This window comes from Gossypium arboreum, chromosome 12 (assembly GCF_025698485.1).
Source record: "Gossypium arboreum isolate Shixiya-1 chromosome 12, ASM2569848v2, whole genome shotgun sequence".
Lineage (NCBI taxonomy): Eukaryota > Viridiplantae > Streptophyta > Magnoliopsida > Malvales > Malvaceae > Gossypium > Gossypium arboreum.
In genome coordinates, this window is record NC_069081.1 from 8,283,800 (window position 1) to 8,301,840 (window position 18,041).

Here is an 18,041-nt window from a genome sequence, read left to right on the forward strand (position 1 = left end):
TAAGACCAAGGCATTCGTGCGAGTCGTTCTATCCGGGCTAAGACCAAGGCATTCGTGCGTGGTTATATCCGGTTGTATTCGAAGAAGCTTGGGCTGGAGGTGAGTGTTGGCTGCTGTAATAAATTCCATTAGTACGCTCGAAAAGCCCAAAGAATAAGGTATGATTATATGTGCATTGGAAAAGTCGACATGCTTGAGCAACATTCGCTCAATCGACTAACAATTTCAGCTATTGAATTGGTTGATACCGTGAAAGTATATAATGATGAAGTGTGAAGTAAGAATGATTATGTGAATGTGTATTAATGAAATGATGCATTTGGCTATGTGAATGTATTGCTTTAATTAAAGCTGATTTTATTCCTTGAGACTTACTAAGCATAAAAATGCTTACCCCATTGCTTTGGCTCTCTTTTATAGATTTTGCTCGATAGCAATCGGATTCGGGATCATTAAAGTCGAAGTCATCTACACTATCAAAGCCTCCATTTTGGTATAATTTTTGGTTGAACTTTGAAATGGCATGTATAGGACTACCCCTTGTCGGTTCAATTGTGTTGTGATGTATATGTGTACGGCCATGCGAAAATGGCTCGTAAAAGTGAAGTACGAACTTAGACTATTTGCGGTTTGTATATATATATATATATATAGTGTCATGATGTGATTATGGATTGGAAATGGGAGTGTTGGTCACATGATCAGCCATTGGTATGGTTAAAATGATCATATGTGAACCTATGTATGGCAAGACTAGTTGGTTCATGGAGACTACAAAATAGGTAAGACCTACCTTAAAAACAGATGCTGCCAGCTGCAATGACGTGAATGTGAAAAATCACCAAAATTTGTAGGAATGGTATTAAATAGTGAATAAGCTATGTAAATGAACCTTGATGAGTCTACTTTCATATGGAAGAAACGAAACGGTCATAGGAGTCACATGTTAAGAGATATTAAAGCTTTCATGAGACAGGGCCAGAACGGTTTCTGGGTCCCCTGTCGCAACTTTAAAAGTTTACTATAAATTATCCAGAAAGAATTAGGAGTCATGCCTTATATGTACAGATTCCATTTTGAGTCTAGTTTCATTAGAAACAAACGGCACCAGTATTAAAGCCCTGTACAGAGAGATATTCAAGTTGTAACGCGCGGAGGTCAGAGCAGTCGATCCCTGTAACATGGGTGACTTTAACTAATAAACTGTACCAATTGGCCCGACCAAAAATTCTAGAAATAAATCCATGGATGGATATATGAGTCTAAATTCAGGGAAAATTTACGAAACCAGTTTCCGAGTTTTGAAACTCGAGATATGATTTTTAAGGCGACGGTGACGCAGTTTTCCAGCCTGACTGGAAATGTCAATTGGTGGGCGAAATATGTGGATTTGGCTTGTTAACCCCTCGTGTCCGACACCGGCGATGGTCTCGGGTTCGGGGTGTTACATCTAAACTAATCAGTGTTTGATTGAAACAAGTAAATAGAGTTTAATTGAAATATTATTTCTCAAAATTGACTGAAAATAGGAGTTATATTTGACTGAAAACAGAAACACACAATCGATCAAAAGTAAAAGAATTGAAAGGTGATTTACTTCTTTGATTTCTTTGTCTGTGTAAAGAAAAGCAAGGCGAAAATAGACTTACCGAACCCCTTCAGTTCGAATTTCTCTCAGGCGTCGCAAATCTAAAACCCATAAGGTTCAGTTTGGGGGTTTGGGCGCCACAGTTTCTTATAAAAATCAATTCATTTGGGGCCATTTTTATTTTTTTATTTATTTTGAAACGGAGGGCAAGAAAAGCTTTTTTTTAAATGGGGGAAAATGGCTGATTTTGGGCTCCTCCAGCTGCTGTCTACGGCAGAGGCTCACAGTACCCCATGGCCGGATTCCGGGTCTTCCACAGAGGAAAAAATGAAGACTGGAAATTTTTTTAAAAGAGGGGTGGTTCAAATGTTTTTTTAGGGAATAATTTGGCTTATATACATGTTTAAAACGGCGTCATTTTAAGCCGTATGTGTAGGCGTTGAAACGGCATCGTTTCATGACATAACCCAATAACCCGACCCGGACTCTCTTAAAATTTGCGTGTTTTGTAGGGGAGGGGATATTTACGCAGTTGGTCCTTCCCCCTTCTATCTAGATTTCAATGTGGTCTTTTTATTTTTTAAATCTCCCCCTTTTGTTTTATTTCGGTTTCATTTAGCCCATGCAAGAGTGATGCTGTTTTGGAGGACAGGGAATATTCTCCATTTGGTCCTCCATCTCATCCGTTCGTTATGATTTGGGGCCAGATACTGTTTTATTTTGATTTCTCCCCCAAAATTTTGTTTAGCTTTCAATTTCATCCTTATTTTTACTTCATTTTATTTTCTTTTTTAAAAACACTTTTGATTTTTTTTTAGTTTTATATTTTCAGTATTTAAAGTTTTATTTTCAATGATACTTAAATCGTGATGTGATCCTTTTATATCTTTGCAGCCGTTTTTTATTTTAAATTCCAAATTTTGTTTTACAGTCGACCAAATCCTTACTTATTAGGGTTGGACTTTTGGATTATTATATATATATATACTATTATACTATATTTTACTTATTTGTTTACTATGCCCTTATTCGTACGTAACCGACTCTCGAACCAGTTTTTCTCGAATTTCGTAGACCAAAATCGCTGTTTTAGTAAAACAAAACATTTTATTAAAACAATCAAATTACGAGGTGATCCGATCACACCTAAACAAAAAAGGATTGGTGGCGACTCCCCCATTTTCATTTTCAAAATAAAAAGTCGACCCTGTTTCAAAAAAAAGAGAAGGTTTCGACATCAAGTAAGGGGCAATTAAAATCGGTTTAGTTGCTGCACTTTTTAATGTTATTGCGACTCCCAACTAGATTTAAGGTTAATTCTTGTTTCGGATTAATCGGTGGAGTTATGAAGTCAATTAATTTGATGTCTCGGACAACAATTAAAATTAATTAAATAGCTGAATTTTTTTTAGAATTAAATGATTGGATTAACTTGGATCCTTTTTAAGTTAAGGGTAACTAAAATTCTTGTAGCTTAATTTAAATTAGCCTAGCTTTTAATTTGACAGTTTAGATGAATTGGTATAAGCCTATCGACAATAATTGGGCTAAATAGAAATGATTAAATTGAATTTGGTGTAGTTGGAGATAACTTGGTTTGAGTTAAATTTAGATTAATTAATTGTGAGAGACTAAGGTAAATGTGGTGGAATTTTTAGATTGGTTTGCTTATATTAAAGTTTATTTAATTCGAATCACTCCAGATTGATTTGATAGATTAATTTAATTTGAGTAATGTTTAGATTAATTTGCATATAGTAAAGCTAATTTGTTTGAGTCGATACATGTAGAGATGATGTAAGATAATTAGTGTTCAACTAAAAAGAAATACAACTTGATCACCAATGTGTTCAAGATTTGGTGAATCGAGATCATCATCTTCGACACATCCTCAACCGCGTGTTCAACATAGTAGGATTAATGGTTCGTTTAAAATATTGCTGCAAAAGCCACCAGTCATGTAACGCCTCAATTTTCGGGAATTCTGTGAATGATTGGCAAAATTTCATGCTTTAATTTTGTCATTTGTGAGTGAAATTATGAAATAGGACCTATGTGAAAATGTTTGAAAATGCTATAGGCTAAATTGAAGTGGGCAAATAAATAGGAGTGCAAAATAGGAGGATTTGCATGACAAACCTCCCATTTTACATGAAGTGGCTAGCCATCATGTTGTTGTAGACAAAATGTACACTTGATATCCATAATTTATGGTACAAATTGATACAAATTGATAATAGGTTAGGTAAATGTTTCATGATAATAGGTTAGGTAAATGTTCCATGATAATAGGTTAGGTAAATGTTCCATGATAATGGGTTAGGTAAATGTTTCATGATAATGGGTTAGGTAAATGTTTCATGATAAGAATTTCATGTCTTTTGTATTAAAGAATTAAATGGATGAAATATGAAGTTTTATTAAAAGAAAAAGGGGTGAAAAGAACAAAGTTTTGTCCATCTTTGTTCATCATAGCTGAAAGTTAGAGAAGAGAAAGGAGAGGAGAAAGCTCTTGAGTATTCGGTCATTAGGAGGAGGAAAATTGAAGGTAAGTTCTTGGTACCTTGCTTCTATTTTGAGGTTCATGAGTTCTTCTTGATTCTACCTTAACTCTTGAAGTATATTTTGATTTTTAGTTGTGTTGTGAGCATTTAGTCATGAATTAAAATGAAGGAAATGGTTGTTGTTTCATGTTCTTTTGATGAAAAATGGAAGATAAGTGAAGTTGAGCCAAACAAATGAGCATGCATGTGCCTTAGATGTTAAAGGAAAAATCAGCTAACATGTTGTGCTTTAAAATGATGAAATGGAGATTATACTTAAGTAAAATCATAGATATGTGATGATTGATTGGTGATATACATGTTCAAATAACATGCATGCAAGGTATGTGTGAAAGAGTGATTTGGTAATAAATCTGCTTGGAACAGCAGCAGTAACGTGACTTTGGAAAATCACCATAAATTGTGGGAGAAGAATTAGAAGCTGAATAAATTATGTAATTAAAGCTTATTGAGTCTAGTTTCTAATGAAATAAACAAGAACATATTTCGAATTCTGTACAATGAGAAATTTGATTCGTAATGAAGGGTGGTCAGATTAGTCAAACAGTGAAACATGGGAAACTTTGAGAAAATTCTGGTATTGATTGGCTAAACCAAAAATTCTGAAAATTTTATGGATAGAAGATATATGAGTCTATTTTCAAGGAAAATTAACGGAACTTGATTTGGAGTTTCGTAGCTCCAGTTATAAATAATTTAGTGACTGTTGCTCAGGAAGACAGCTTGCAGTGAAATTATGATTATGTGGTAAACATTGACAAAAATATGTTAATGAGTTGCTTATTGATTTCTTATAAGCTTACTATGATCTGTAGGTGTGGTTGGCGAATATTGTAAGGGGTTAATCGTAGTTTGTATTTGAATAGTTAGATTAACGTGTTAGTAATCCAATTGTAGGCGGTTCGTGTGTGGATCTCAATCGAGATATCGTCATAAACAGTGTGTAACTAACACCCTCTTTCTTAGTCTGGATCGGCAAAAGTCGAAAAGTCGAAATGCCGAAAACCGGTATTTTGTAGATTTGCGAGTGTGCGAATGTTCGTGAGGTAAATCGATTAATGTTTTTGGTAAGCTGCAAAATTTAGACGTAAAGTGCATGATTTACGTGCCTCGATATTTTTGGGCTTAATGGGCCAAAATTGGAATGATGGGCCAATCTGCCCAATTCGTAAGAACCCTCGATGCGTGATTCTATTAGTACGTGAAAGGTAGGAATATGCATGAAAAACCCTAAAATAGATAAATTATTGAAATACCTTTAAAAGTGGAAAATTTACGCTTTACCCCTAGTAGATAAATTACCAAATACCCCTAGGGTTAAATTGACCTAAATGCATGTTTGATGTTGTTATTTACTGCATGCCATGTTATTATCGATGCATGGGATGGGATATTGACGGAGGAAGTACTGAAAGTGGCTTGTCCACGTCTTGGAGGCTTTGCCTCAATTCTTCGATAATCGAGCACAAAGGTCAAATCAGGAGTGTTAAATTTGGGTGGGTTGAGCTATTCCCCACATGGAGTGTATGGCTGGTACGGGTGGAGTGTAGTGGTTGGTGGGTTGAGTAGTCTCCCCAAATGGGCTTGCATATGTTTCTTGATGTTGCATGTATTTTGAAATGGGCCTATGGGCCATCTTCATTATCTGAATAAGGGGCTAAGGCCCAGTTTATTATAATCTGAAAAGGGCTCTGGCCCAGTACCACTGTTACCTGAATGGGCTTAGGCCCAATGGGCTTGAGCTGACTTGGACTTTGAATGGGTTTTCCTTACACACGAGTTTCCCCAAACTCATCCCTTTTATTTTCATCCACGCAGAAATCCCCAACCATAGTGGGCTTGGAGTCGTGAGGGAATTCGAGTGGCCACCCGTTCGAAAGTTTGATTTTCTTCCGTGAACTGGACATCCTTTTAATTACGTTTGTGGTTTTGGGCTTTTAAATGTAATAAGGCCGCTTATTTATTTTGGTGGTTTTAATATGTATTAGTAACATAGGTAATACTTATTTTAACTGTTGAAATTGGATAGCTTTAGGCGCGTTTTCAAAAACAACAGTTGATTTCAAAATAACACGACAACAAGCAAAGCTTCCGCAATGAAAGTATTTTCCAAAATTAATCACTTTTCCTAAAATGACTTAATCAAATCGGTTTTCTAGAAATATCCATGACGTTAAGGTGTGGCAATGGCGGTATGCATGTCTAGGATTGGATCCGAAGGATCTTGGTATAGCGATCCGATGGACTCACCACCTCTTTTCCGGTTTCCTACGGTGCACGACTTCCATTCACTTTAACCCTTAATGAATTAATCTTTTGAACATCAAGTACGATTTTCTGGACTTAGAATGGAAAATTTTTTTTTAACGTTTTTGGTGTGGCATGCCGGATCCGGCCATAACTTCTGGGCCGGGTTTGGGGTGCTACAAGTCAACGACTTGCTCAAGTCATGGCTTCTCAAACCACTGACGACAATGAGGTAAAAGACGATCTAGGGTACTGGTTTGATTACGTGGCAACGTTGCTCTATGAAATCGGCTTGTATCCCAAATTTTCTAAAAAATTGGTCCAACTCCTTATTTTTTTTTCGAAAATTGGCATATTCGCCTAATTTTCCCCTAAAATCATCATATTATACTACATATCCAAAATTGGTACCTAGTTGATTACTTGATGTTTTGATGTCAAAAATTGATATTTCGAATTAAAACACGACCCCTCTTTGTATGATGTTCTTTTTAATTAAAATCAATTAACTAAATTAAATTTTACGGAAAGGTCTTATTTCGAGTTAGTGGAGAAGAAAAGATCATGCCCCGTAAGTTAGGACATGATGCTTTGAATCCTCGAAAACAAGAATAATCACCATTTAATCCTTACTTAAATCTTGTTTTTATTTTAAATAGGATATTTAGTTATTTCAGTTCTAAGAAGATGCCATACTCCGTAAGTTAGGAGCACGACTTTTTGAATCCCAAAAATAATGAACGTTGCCTCAGTTTTAAATATTTCCTATATGTTAGGTAGAACGAATGTAACTTTTTAAAACGATATATTTTTTAATATGTTTAGGCATAGTAATAAAATGGATAAATATATTTTAACACGATACATGGCATGGTGATTAGCAAAATGAAGTAAAATGGTAGTGGGTAAAAATGAAATGATGACGTTAAAATGATAAATAAACGAATGAATAAATAAATAAATAGATGAAGAAAAATAAGAAGATAAAAACAGAAGAAATTCTATGCTAGTGAATAATATCAATGCAACTATAATGATAATAAAAAGCATCAATTTATAGTAGTAATAGCGATAATCATGTCATGATTACTATCAATGTACTAATACGAATGTCGAAACCATTTTTTTTGAAAAACGGGGATCGACTTTAAAAAGAAATATGGAGTCGCCACAAATCCTTTTTGTTTAAGTGTGATCGGATCATCTATAAAACATTTTATTTTATTAAAATATTGATTTTGGCCTATGAAATTCAAGAAAATGGGTTCGGAAGTCAGTTACGTGCGAGGAAGGATTAGCACCCTTGCAGCGCCCAAAATTGGTACCTTATTGATTAATTAATGTCCTAATGTTGAAATTTTGAAAAGATTTTAAAATATAATCGCTTTAAAAAAATTTTGGATAACTCAAAGTGGATATTGAGATTCTCTTCTACCGAAGAAATAAAATATCATATCCAACACGTTAGGATATGACATTTCAAACCCTCGATACTAAGATCATCTCATGATGTCCAAAACTCATACATTGAAAATTTAAAAAGGATATTCGGTTATTTGGTCAAACGGTAAATCGATACCCAGCACGCTAGGGCACGATTTCTCGAATTTCTAAACACGAGATATTGCCTTGTTTTGAAAACTTTTTAAGGACATGTAACAATGTATTTTTATTTAAAACTATGATTTGTGAATAAAATCATTGCACTAATAAATTATAAAACACAAATACTAAAAAAACAATTCACAAAAATTACATGATGGACCAATTTTAAAGCTAATATAGATAATCAAAAGAAAGGATAATAATAGAATATAGTTAATAGCACAAATAATACATCAGTGCTAAGAGTAACATGAAAATAATAACAATAAAAGTGATAAAATAGCAAAATCCAAATCTTGAAGAAGTGAACAAATCAATAAAAAAACATAAAGAAAATAATGACAATCCGTAAAATATGTACATAGATAAAATAAAACTAAGAAATCAAATAAAACTTTATATAAAAAATTGAATATAAAAATAAAATAATATATTTAAAATAAATAATAACCTTAGATAAATAATAAAATGATTTTTTTAAAATAAAGGACACAACAAATTTTAAATTTCATTTAAAAAGGTTTAAACTAAATAATACGTAAAAGATAATATATATTAAAAATATGTATATAATAAAATAACCTATATAAATAATAAAAAAACAAAATTATTTAATATAAAATACTAAAATAAATAAAAATAAATAAAAAGGTTAAAGTTCGATGAAATAGGGACTCAATCAGAATAAAAATAAAATCAGAGGTAAGAAAGACAAAAAATAAGCGTATAAGGACCAAATTAAAATACACGCCACATCGTAAGGACCCACTGGGCAATTATGCCCTACCACCAAAACGGCGTCGTTCCAATATACGCATTTAAATGGCTCAAGGACCAGATCGAAACAAAAATTAAATTTTCGGGCCAAATTAAAAATAAAAGAAAAACATAAATGGGACGAGATTGCATAGCAATGAAAACGCGGAAGGACTTAAGGAGCAAATTGCCCCTTTATTAAAAACACGCGGAACCTCACTGGGTCGGGTCACTCGCCCAGATCCCCCTTTAAACGACGCCGTTTTGCACTTTAAAAGCCTAAGTGAAATGACGCCATTTCACAAAGGCTATTTAAGCAATTTTTGTTTTAAAAAAAACATTTTATCTTTCAAAATAAAAAAATCCCAAAAACTGTCCCCCATTTTCTCAACTTAGGCGATTTTCGGCCTAGCTCGGTACAGTCCTCCGCCGCGCGCTCCGGCGTCAGCGCCACCGTATACGAAGTCCGAATGGCCGAAAACCTCCATTTTCAGGCGAATCAAAAGGTAAACTCCTTCTCCTTCTTCTTTTGCTTTCGAATATATACAAAAATAAAAATAAAACAAAATCAAAATAAAAGAGACTAGATGAAATAGATAAAACTAATAGAAATCACCTTCTGAAGACTGTTTTCTATTTTTTTTATTCAAGCATTCGTAACTTTTTATAGAAACGTATTCGGCTCTTCATAGCCGAGTGAAAATAAAATACAAATACCAGCCTTTTTTTTCTTATTTTTCATTTTCTTATTGTATATTGTTGTATATTACTGTTATTGTTGTTTTTATCGTTTTTCGCAGGTACAAAGGCCGTGTGGATGTATGGAGGGGAGTGACACACGTGGAGGTCTCAGCGGCAGTAATTAGCCCTAGGGTTTTCTGTTTGCCAAGAATTGGACCAATTTTAGGCCGTGGGGTTGGGCATAGGTTCTTTAAGTTGGCTGTAATGGGCAGTGTAATGGGTATAGTTGGATATGGCTATCGGGTTTTTCATGTAGGCCCGTTGCTTTGTAAAAGACGTTTGGACATTTAATTAATTTTTAATTTCTGATTTTTGGTATGGGCCCAGGCTAAATTGGCCCATTATAATGAATAAATAAAAATAACAAGGATAACAAGGATAATGTAACAATCCGATTTTGACCCTAACTGGAATAGTAGTTTTAGGACCACAAATCTGAGTTTAAAAAATATTTTAATATTATTTTTTGTGTCTGTGACATGTGAATTTACATCTGTGAAATTTCTGTGATTTAATTTGTCTGTTTTTGTGCTTAATTATGAAAAAGGATTAAATTGCGTAAAGTGTAAATGTTGTGTGCTAAATGTTAAAGCACCTAATTGGCTTGGCTTTTAAAAGAAAAGTCCTTGCATGAAAATTTACCATTTGTTTTAATGGTGGACAAATGTGGACATTAGTGGTTGAAAATTTATGTTATTTAGTCATGGGAAAAATGGGAAAAAAGTGATTAATAAGTAATATAATAAAATAAAACATGTTAATGGATGAAATGTTCATCCATACTTGCTGAAATTCAAAGAGAAAGAAGGGAAATAAAAGCATTTAGGGTTCGGCTAGATTAAAGCTCAATTAAGGTATGGATTTTCGTCTGTTTTTTATTATTCTTACGTTTCTGTGATCGTTGCTTCATGTTCTTCAAAGCCCATGTCTGAATTTCTGTTTCTGTTAAAGATTTCATGAAACACCATTGTTGATATCATGGGTTTTGTGATGTTTTTGAATGAATTATGAAGGCTTTATAGATGGTTCATAAGTTTGTCTTTGAGTTTTTGATGAACTCGGGCTATTTTGACTAAATTGTGAAAATGAGGTTTTGAATGACGAAATTGTGAATTAAACATGTTGTATGGGCTTATATAGAAGTCATGAAAATTTGGCTAGCCTTTGTTGCAAATAAATTTTGGATATGTGTGATTTTGTGAAAAATGGACTAAATTGTCAAAGAGTGAAAATGTAAGGGCTAAAATGTAAAGTGCCCTAAATATCTGTATATGGATTAAATTGAATGTAATGAATGATTGAATGGTTGAATTTGTATTGTATTAGATAAAGAACAAAGAAAATCGGACTTAGATCGGGGGATGTCCAAAATAGTTGAATAGTCGACTCGTTTTATCCGAAATCCGTCCGAAGTTAGTCAAATTACAATTACGTGTTAATTGAAATAAATTCTGCACATATAAACTGTAATCTGTATTGGATGGCCTTGAGTGCCGGATAAATATATTTGGAGTAAAGCATGATAATATGTTAGTATCTGAAAAGCTCTATATATTTCTAAGAAAAGTTGACATCTGTCTGAGACATCGTGTAAGACCGTGTCTGGGACACAGAGCTCGATTGAGATTTAAGTATAAGACCATGTCTGGGATATTGGCGTCGTATCTGATTTCGTGTAAGACCCTGTCTGGGACAGAGGCATCGATATTGAATTACTTGTAAGACCACGTTCGGGACGTCGGCATTGTACTTGTTTATGAGTATTTGTATCGTTTCTGACTCGTCTGATGATAGTATACGAAATCTGAAATTGAGTATATGAAATGTATAACCTATGCAGGTACGTTTGTATCGTACTAAATTTCTGAATATGAAAAAAACTCTGTCTCTGTGAAATATGTATGGAAATGAAGCATGACATATATGCAAACAAAGTAGCGTGGTTACGTTTATGAATTTTTATATGAAATGGTTATGAATATTTATGGTTGAATTGTACTTATATGCTTTAGTAGTTAGACCAATTGTATTTGGCTTACTAAGCTCTTTGTAGCTTATTTTGTGTGTTTACTGTCTGTTTTACAGTTATCGTAGCTACTGAAGGCTCAGGGATAGTCGAGGATCGTCACCACACTATCGATCTCATTTTGGTACTTTTGAAAGTGTAGATATTTTAAAGTATGGCATGTATAGGCTAGAAGGTCTATGCGTATAAGTTTTGATGTGTATATATTATGCCATGGGAGTTGGCTAGCAAATGAAATGTTGTATATAGTTTTGGTATTTGGTTGATGGTGCCAAATGATGTATGGTTGTAGTGTTTTATAAGCTAATATGTTTTTGTTATAATGAAACATGTTTTGAGCATGGAATTGGTTGGAAATTTTGGTATGACTGTTGTATATTATTTCTTGTAGGATTGGGCCCAAAAAGGGATGGCAAATTTGGCTTAAACCAAGCCCGCTTGGTGACACACGGTCAGGGGACACGGGCGTGCCTTGTGGCCGTGTAAGAAAAGTAGTATTCTCCTAAGAACCACACGGTCTTGATACACAGGTGTGTCATATGGCCGTGGGCTAAAGTCAGTAGCTAGCTAATTATCACACGACTATAGTACACGGGCGTGCCTATTAGCCGTGTGAAAAAGTCAGTATAGGACATATTTTTGGCACGGCTGGTTCACATAGGCGTGTCTAGTGCCTGTGTGTGACACTTGGCCTAGCCGCACGGGTGTGTGACTTCAACAGTTTGAAAGAATTGGTTAAGTTCTGAAAATCCTGAATAAGTTCGGTTTAGTTCTGACCTTTCCTTAAATGTATGTTTTAGGTCTCGTAGACTATATTTAGAGATGATTGCTTGTGAAATGATGTTAAATAATATCTGTGATTCTGAATTGGTCTGAAATGTTTTGTCTGTCTGGTAATGCCTCGTAACCCTAATCTGATATCGGTTACGGGTTAGGGGTATTACAGATAAAATAAAAATAAAATTTATAAATAAGTGATATAGTAAATTGATAAAATAAAATGTATAAATTTTAAGTGCTAAATAAATGATGTAGTAAATAAAGAGGCAAAGCTAACCAAATAAGTGATTAAATTGAAATTGAAAGTGAAACTTAAAGCATAAATTGCAAAATAAATAAAGAAAGTGGAATAAATGACTAAATTGGAAGTCCAAAAAAATCTGATGCCTAAATAAAAAAAGGGATATAAAAGACAACATTAAAATGCGAAAATGAAAAGGGACCGAAAGGGGTATTATCCCACCCATATTACAAGTGTCCTTCCCTCAGAGGGCCAACAGTGGGTCAAGGGACTAAATTGTACAATAATAAAATAAAAGGATAAAAATAAAACAAATAAAGGTGAAATAGGACAAAATTAAAAAGATGCGAAAAAGTGGAGGGACCAAAATGGAAATTATCCCCTCGATGCAAAACACGCAGATCCTAGGGGAGATTCGGGTTGTACTTCAAAACAATGTTGCACCGAGGCCCTATATAAGCCAAAATTTTTTGAAAATTTTCACTTCTCTCCTACGTTTTTTTTTTAAAATTCTCTCCTTTCCATTTTTTTCTCTAAACGCGTCTCTTATTCAGGCCACAGGGTCGTCGTCACCCTGACATGGCCACCGGTCATTGGTGACGGCAGTCGTCGCCTCCGGTGGCTAGAGTTACAAAAAAAAATCACTTTTTAGCCCTATTTAACCTTAGGAGCCAAATCTAAAGGCTAATGCCTTCTAAAAATCAGAAAGAAGGGAAAAATTAAATTAAAAAAAAAAAAAGAAAACACAACTCTCAGCCTTGCACGCTCATTGAAACCTTGGCAGAACCCTAGTGGGCTCTGAGATATTCGAGGCCAGAGATGGTCTCCGACGGGGGCAAAAGGCGAAACGACAGGTAAAGTGTCTTATATTTTTCTTTATTATGTTTTTTTTTAAGTAAAAAATAAGAAAAATAAGATACCTTTTGTTTTCTTTGTTCTCTATTATTTCAAAATCTTGTAAAAAATACTCCTCAATGTTATGGCTTTTATAGCCGATTACATATATATTTTTCTTTTTCTTTTTTTCCGTTGTTTCTGCTATTTCTGTCACCTGTCTCGTTTCTTTTTCTTTGCAGGTATCCATTGTAAGGTCAATGGCGCTGGGGAGCCGCACCTTGCCATTTAGGTGAAAGGGACAGACGAGGTGTCAGCCTTTAGGCGACAAGCTCGCTGACGAGGCGAAGGCTGCTGCACGGATGGCCTTAGGGAGACTAGGGTTTTTGTTATTTTTTATGTTTTAGGCCTTTTTAGTGTTTGGTATTGGTTTGGGCTTGAGTAGATTTGGGTTAGGTTTGGGCTTGTAATTTGGGCTAATATGTTTTTTTTTTTTTGTAAATGGACTTTATTTACTTTTTGTTTTTGTTTGGACCGAACAGATTTGGCCCCATACAGTCATTATTGACGCTTGCACCATTTTCATCGACCGTTTAGTGTTTGCTTGGGCACTTGTGTGTCTGAATGTATATCCATCATGTGTTACTCGAGTAATTTTAACATATGAATTTTTATTGATGCCTTCTAGAAGATTAATAAATTGTTAATGATGTTTATTGTGAAATGCTATATGAAATATTTAGATTGTTTCTAAAGCTAGTTATGTTATACTCAAAATGTTTAAAATGAATTGAGAATTTTGTTTATTGAAATTAAAAAAAAATTGCAATTCGCTATTAAAAATAACTTCATGGAATTATACGAATTAGGAAATTTGCTACTGCAAAACATCGAAGCCTCTGCTGTAATTTCACCCAAATAGCAGCTCTTTATGCCATCCAGTAAGCTGCTTTCCTTCAATGCTCTTTGGCTTCATCTTTGATTCCGTTTGGTGCTCCAATTTTACTGATTCGATATGCTGCTTATCGCCTCAATTTTGCTGCTGTGTCGTGCTTCAAGTTGCTGCCATTTCTGCTTGCTATTTCATTAATTTTTCTGCCTTCACCACCTCAGTTATTGCGGTTAATTATCTCCAAAATTGCTGCTCTAAGATGCTGCCAATTGCCGATCATTACTCCTATATATTGTTGTTGTTAGTCGTTTCAAGTAAGGGGCCATTAAAATCGGTTCAGTTGCTGCAATTTTTAATGTTATTGTGACTGGCTACTAGATTTAAGGTTAATTCTTGTTTCGGATTAACTGGTTAGTGGTGGAGTTCTGTTCCATCAGTTAATTTGATTAAAATTTGATGTATCCGTAGATTCTTAAAATTAATTAAATAGCTAAAATTTGTTTAGAATTAATTGACTAGATTAACTTGGGTTGTTTTTAAGCTAAGAGTAACTAGAATTCAGGTAGCTTAATTTTAAATTAGTCTAACTTTTAATTTGACGGCTTAGGTAAATTAGTATAAGCATATCGATAATAATTGGGCTAAATAGAAATAATTAAATTGAATTTGGTGTAGCTGAAGATAACTTGTTGAGTTAAATTTAAATTAATTAACTGTGAGAGGCTAAGTTAAATGTGGTGGAATTTTTACATTAATTTGCTTATATTAAAGTTTATTTAATTCGAATCATTGCAAATTGATTTGATAAATTAATTTAATTTGAGTTATGTTTAGATTAATTTGCATATATTAAAGCTAATTTATTTGAGTTGATACATGTAGAGATGGTGTAGGATAGTTAGTGTTCAACTAAAAAGAAATACAACTTGATCACCAACGTGTTCAAGATTTGGTGAAACGAGATCATCATCTTCGACACATCCTCAACCGCATGTTAAACATAGTGAAACCAATGGTTTTTTAAAAACGTTGCTGCAAAGGCCACCGGTCAACAACTTGCCCAAGTCATGGCTTCTAACCACCAACGACAATGAGGCAAAAGACGATCTAGGGTTTTGGTTTGGTTACGTGGCAACGTTGCTCTGCGAAATCGGCTTGAATCCAAAATTTTCTAAAAAATTGGCCCAACTCCTTAATTTTTTTTCGAAAATTGGCATATTCGCCTAATTTTTCCCTAAAAACGTCATAGTATGCTACAGAAAATGCAATAGTACAAGGCCATATATATAATTTTACCAAACAAAAGACACCATTGCACAGTCATCTCTCAAGCCATAGATCCAGTCCATGGGGTCTTAAAGCCAACAATCGTTGACCTCTAAAGACGAAAAAAAAAAAAAGCTGAAGATGCTGAAGCAGCAATGGCATTGTATCGGCTATGACCGGTGGACTCAAGTATCATTGAGCTTTGTAGTGCTTCCTGATATCTCGATTGCAAGAAAATCCAATGATAGGCATTTTCTATCGGTTATATATGTGCCTTCCTGACTACGGATGTTTGGATGTGTATGCATGAGAAATGATCCACAAAAAAATGGTTCATCTTTCGATATTCAATCTCTTGTTCAGATGCATTATGTTTAGTTTTCAGATTTGAACTTTCAAGTGTAAAAATACTAAAAGTTCCAAATAAAGAGTAGGAGTTCCTGTTCCTTAATTTCATGAAAGTTAAAAATATTATTAGTTATCTATTGATAGCTGCAGAAAAATGGCATTTCAGGTGTACCAGAGCTGAAGAGATCAACAGCCTGCCAAGATTTCAGCAACCTAATTGATTCTCCAACGATTGGGACGGTGTACAAAGGGACATTGAATTATCTTTGTGTTGTGCCATTGAATTACATATGTATATACATTTCCTAATTGTATCTTGTACAAAATAATGAGACATCTGCCTATACATCCCTAAATCAACACATTTTACATGCCAAATATTGTTAAAGAAATATTTTGTTTTATTGATTTTTTTTTGTCAACAAACAACTGCGGCAGAATATTTCTAGGTAAATTAGATTGAAAATACAAAGAAAAAAAAGAGAAGAGTTGCATTGATTGATAGATGTTTCCAATACAAGAAATTCAAAAAATTAAGAAATAATGGCAAATAAAATTACAGCCGCCTTGAATTTGGGACAACTCCAGTCCAATCTGAAATCTAGCTTCGTCTTCCTTGTTCAAGGAACAATTACGAGTGCAAAACACAATTTGGAATTGACCCGAAATGACCACACTTGAATCACATCACCTACCTTCAAGTCATTACCTTCTACCACTGATTTCCACCCAGTTACTAAGACATAGAGGGAGCTGAAACGGCCTGTTGGCTTTGGCATGTCCCATATTCTCAAACTCATGTCCCTGGTTTTCAAACATGGCTCAATCACCAATGCTTCTATCCCCTCCTTGCTGCTTTGTTTCAGCTCTTCATCTGTAAGAAACTCGACCTCGACTTGATTCATGGGTATGGAGAGACGTCCGTGGTGCTTGCTCAAATCAGTTTTGTAGAGTGCCTTTTGTATAATTAGTTTCTCCTCGCTTCCATCCATGCATTTGATTATCTCTTTGAACCTTTGGGGCAAACAGGGTTGAGCCCCAAAAGTAGCCTCGTGCTTGAGCTTTTTCCTTTTCTGTTTCGGCATCGGCTGCTTTGCTCTACTTGACTCAACCCTTTCTTTTCGTTTCTTTGAAGAACCAGCTGGAGGCTGGTTCGTAATCACGTCTTCGTCGATGGCAGCAATTATAACATCAGTTCCAAATATTCTCACAGTTGTATAGTTTGTGGGTCGGGTATCAACGCCAGACGAGTTGTTGTCGTCAATTTTGTTCAACCCTTGTTTCAGTTTCAGTCTCATCGTTTCTTCGTCCAACCTCTCTACCAAGGCAGCCGCATCTAGCAAGCACTGGAAGGGACTCCGATCTTCATCATTTTCCTTTAAACCCATCGTTTCTTCTTTTCTTGACTACGTACAATGCAGTGAAAAGGGCAGAGAAGAAGAAGCAGAAGCTCTATAAAAAGTGAAATAAACCGACTTAGATCATATCAATTCTCATCAACATGAGAATTCCTATTTCTTTTGGAGTTTGAAAATTAATTTTTCCTATACCTACAAGGATTCTCAGATCGTTTTTCAACTTATAATAAATTTGGAAAACCCAAATAAAATAAAATAAAAATCCCACTTATACACTAACTAAGATAAATTTACTAGTGTAGATTTAAAAAAAAAAAAAAAAGCAAGATATTTACAAGATTAAATAGTTTTGTATAAGCTGAAATTTGTAATAAAGGAAGACTTAGCCTTATCTTCAACGTAATAATTTTGAACTAATTCAGTTTGACTTAATATTTATTCGGTTAAATTTCTCAATTAGTCCCTGTACTTTACCAAAATTTTAGACTTAGTCCTTGTATTTTTCTAGTTGGTCAATTTTAGTTGAAATTTTACTCCTAACCCAAACAATAACGGTTAAATCCGTTCGACTACTAGCCATTTACTATGTGTGTAGTCTTGGTAGAAGCCTATGGATACTAATTGGGCTAAATAGAAATAATTCAATTGAACTTGATTTGAGTTAAATTTAGATTAATTAAATAATTAAATTGAATTTGTGTAGAATCATTAGTGCTCGAATAATGATTAAATTGAAAATATGTTTAAACTAGATTGATAAGCTATAAAAGTAACATATTTTAATCCCACTCTTAA

General features: G+C 34.3%; 1 protein-coding gene across 1 annotated transcript; it reads right to left on the minus strand.

Moving 5' to 3' along the window:
* Positions 1–16,369: 16,369 nt before the first annotated feature.
* On the minus strand, positions 16,370–17,483 carry LOC108477625 (putative B3 domain-containing protein At3g24850). The gene has a single exon (XM_017780145.2). It carries the CDS (start codon positions 17,274–17,276, stop codon positions 16,509–16,511), a length of 768 nt encoding a protein of 255 aa, XP_017635634.2. The 5' UTR covers positions 17,277–17,483; the 3' UTR covers positions 16,370–16,508.
* Positions 17,484–18,041: the final 558 nt, after the last annotated feature.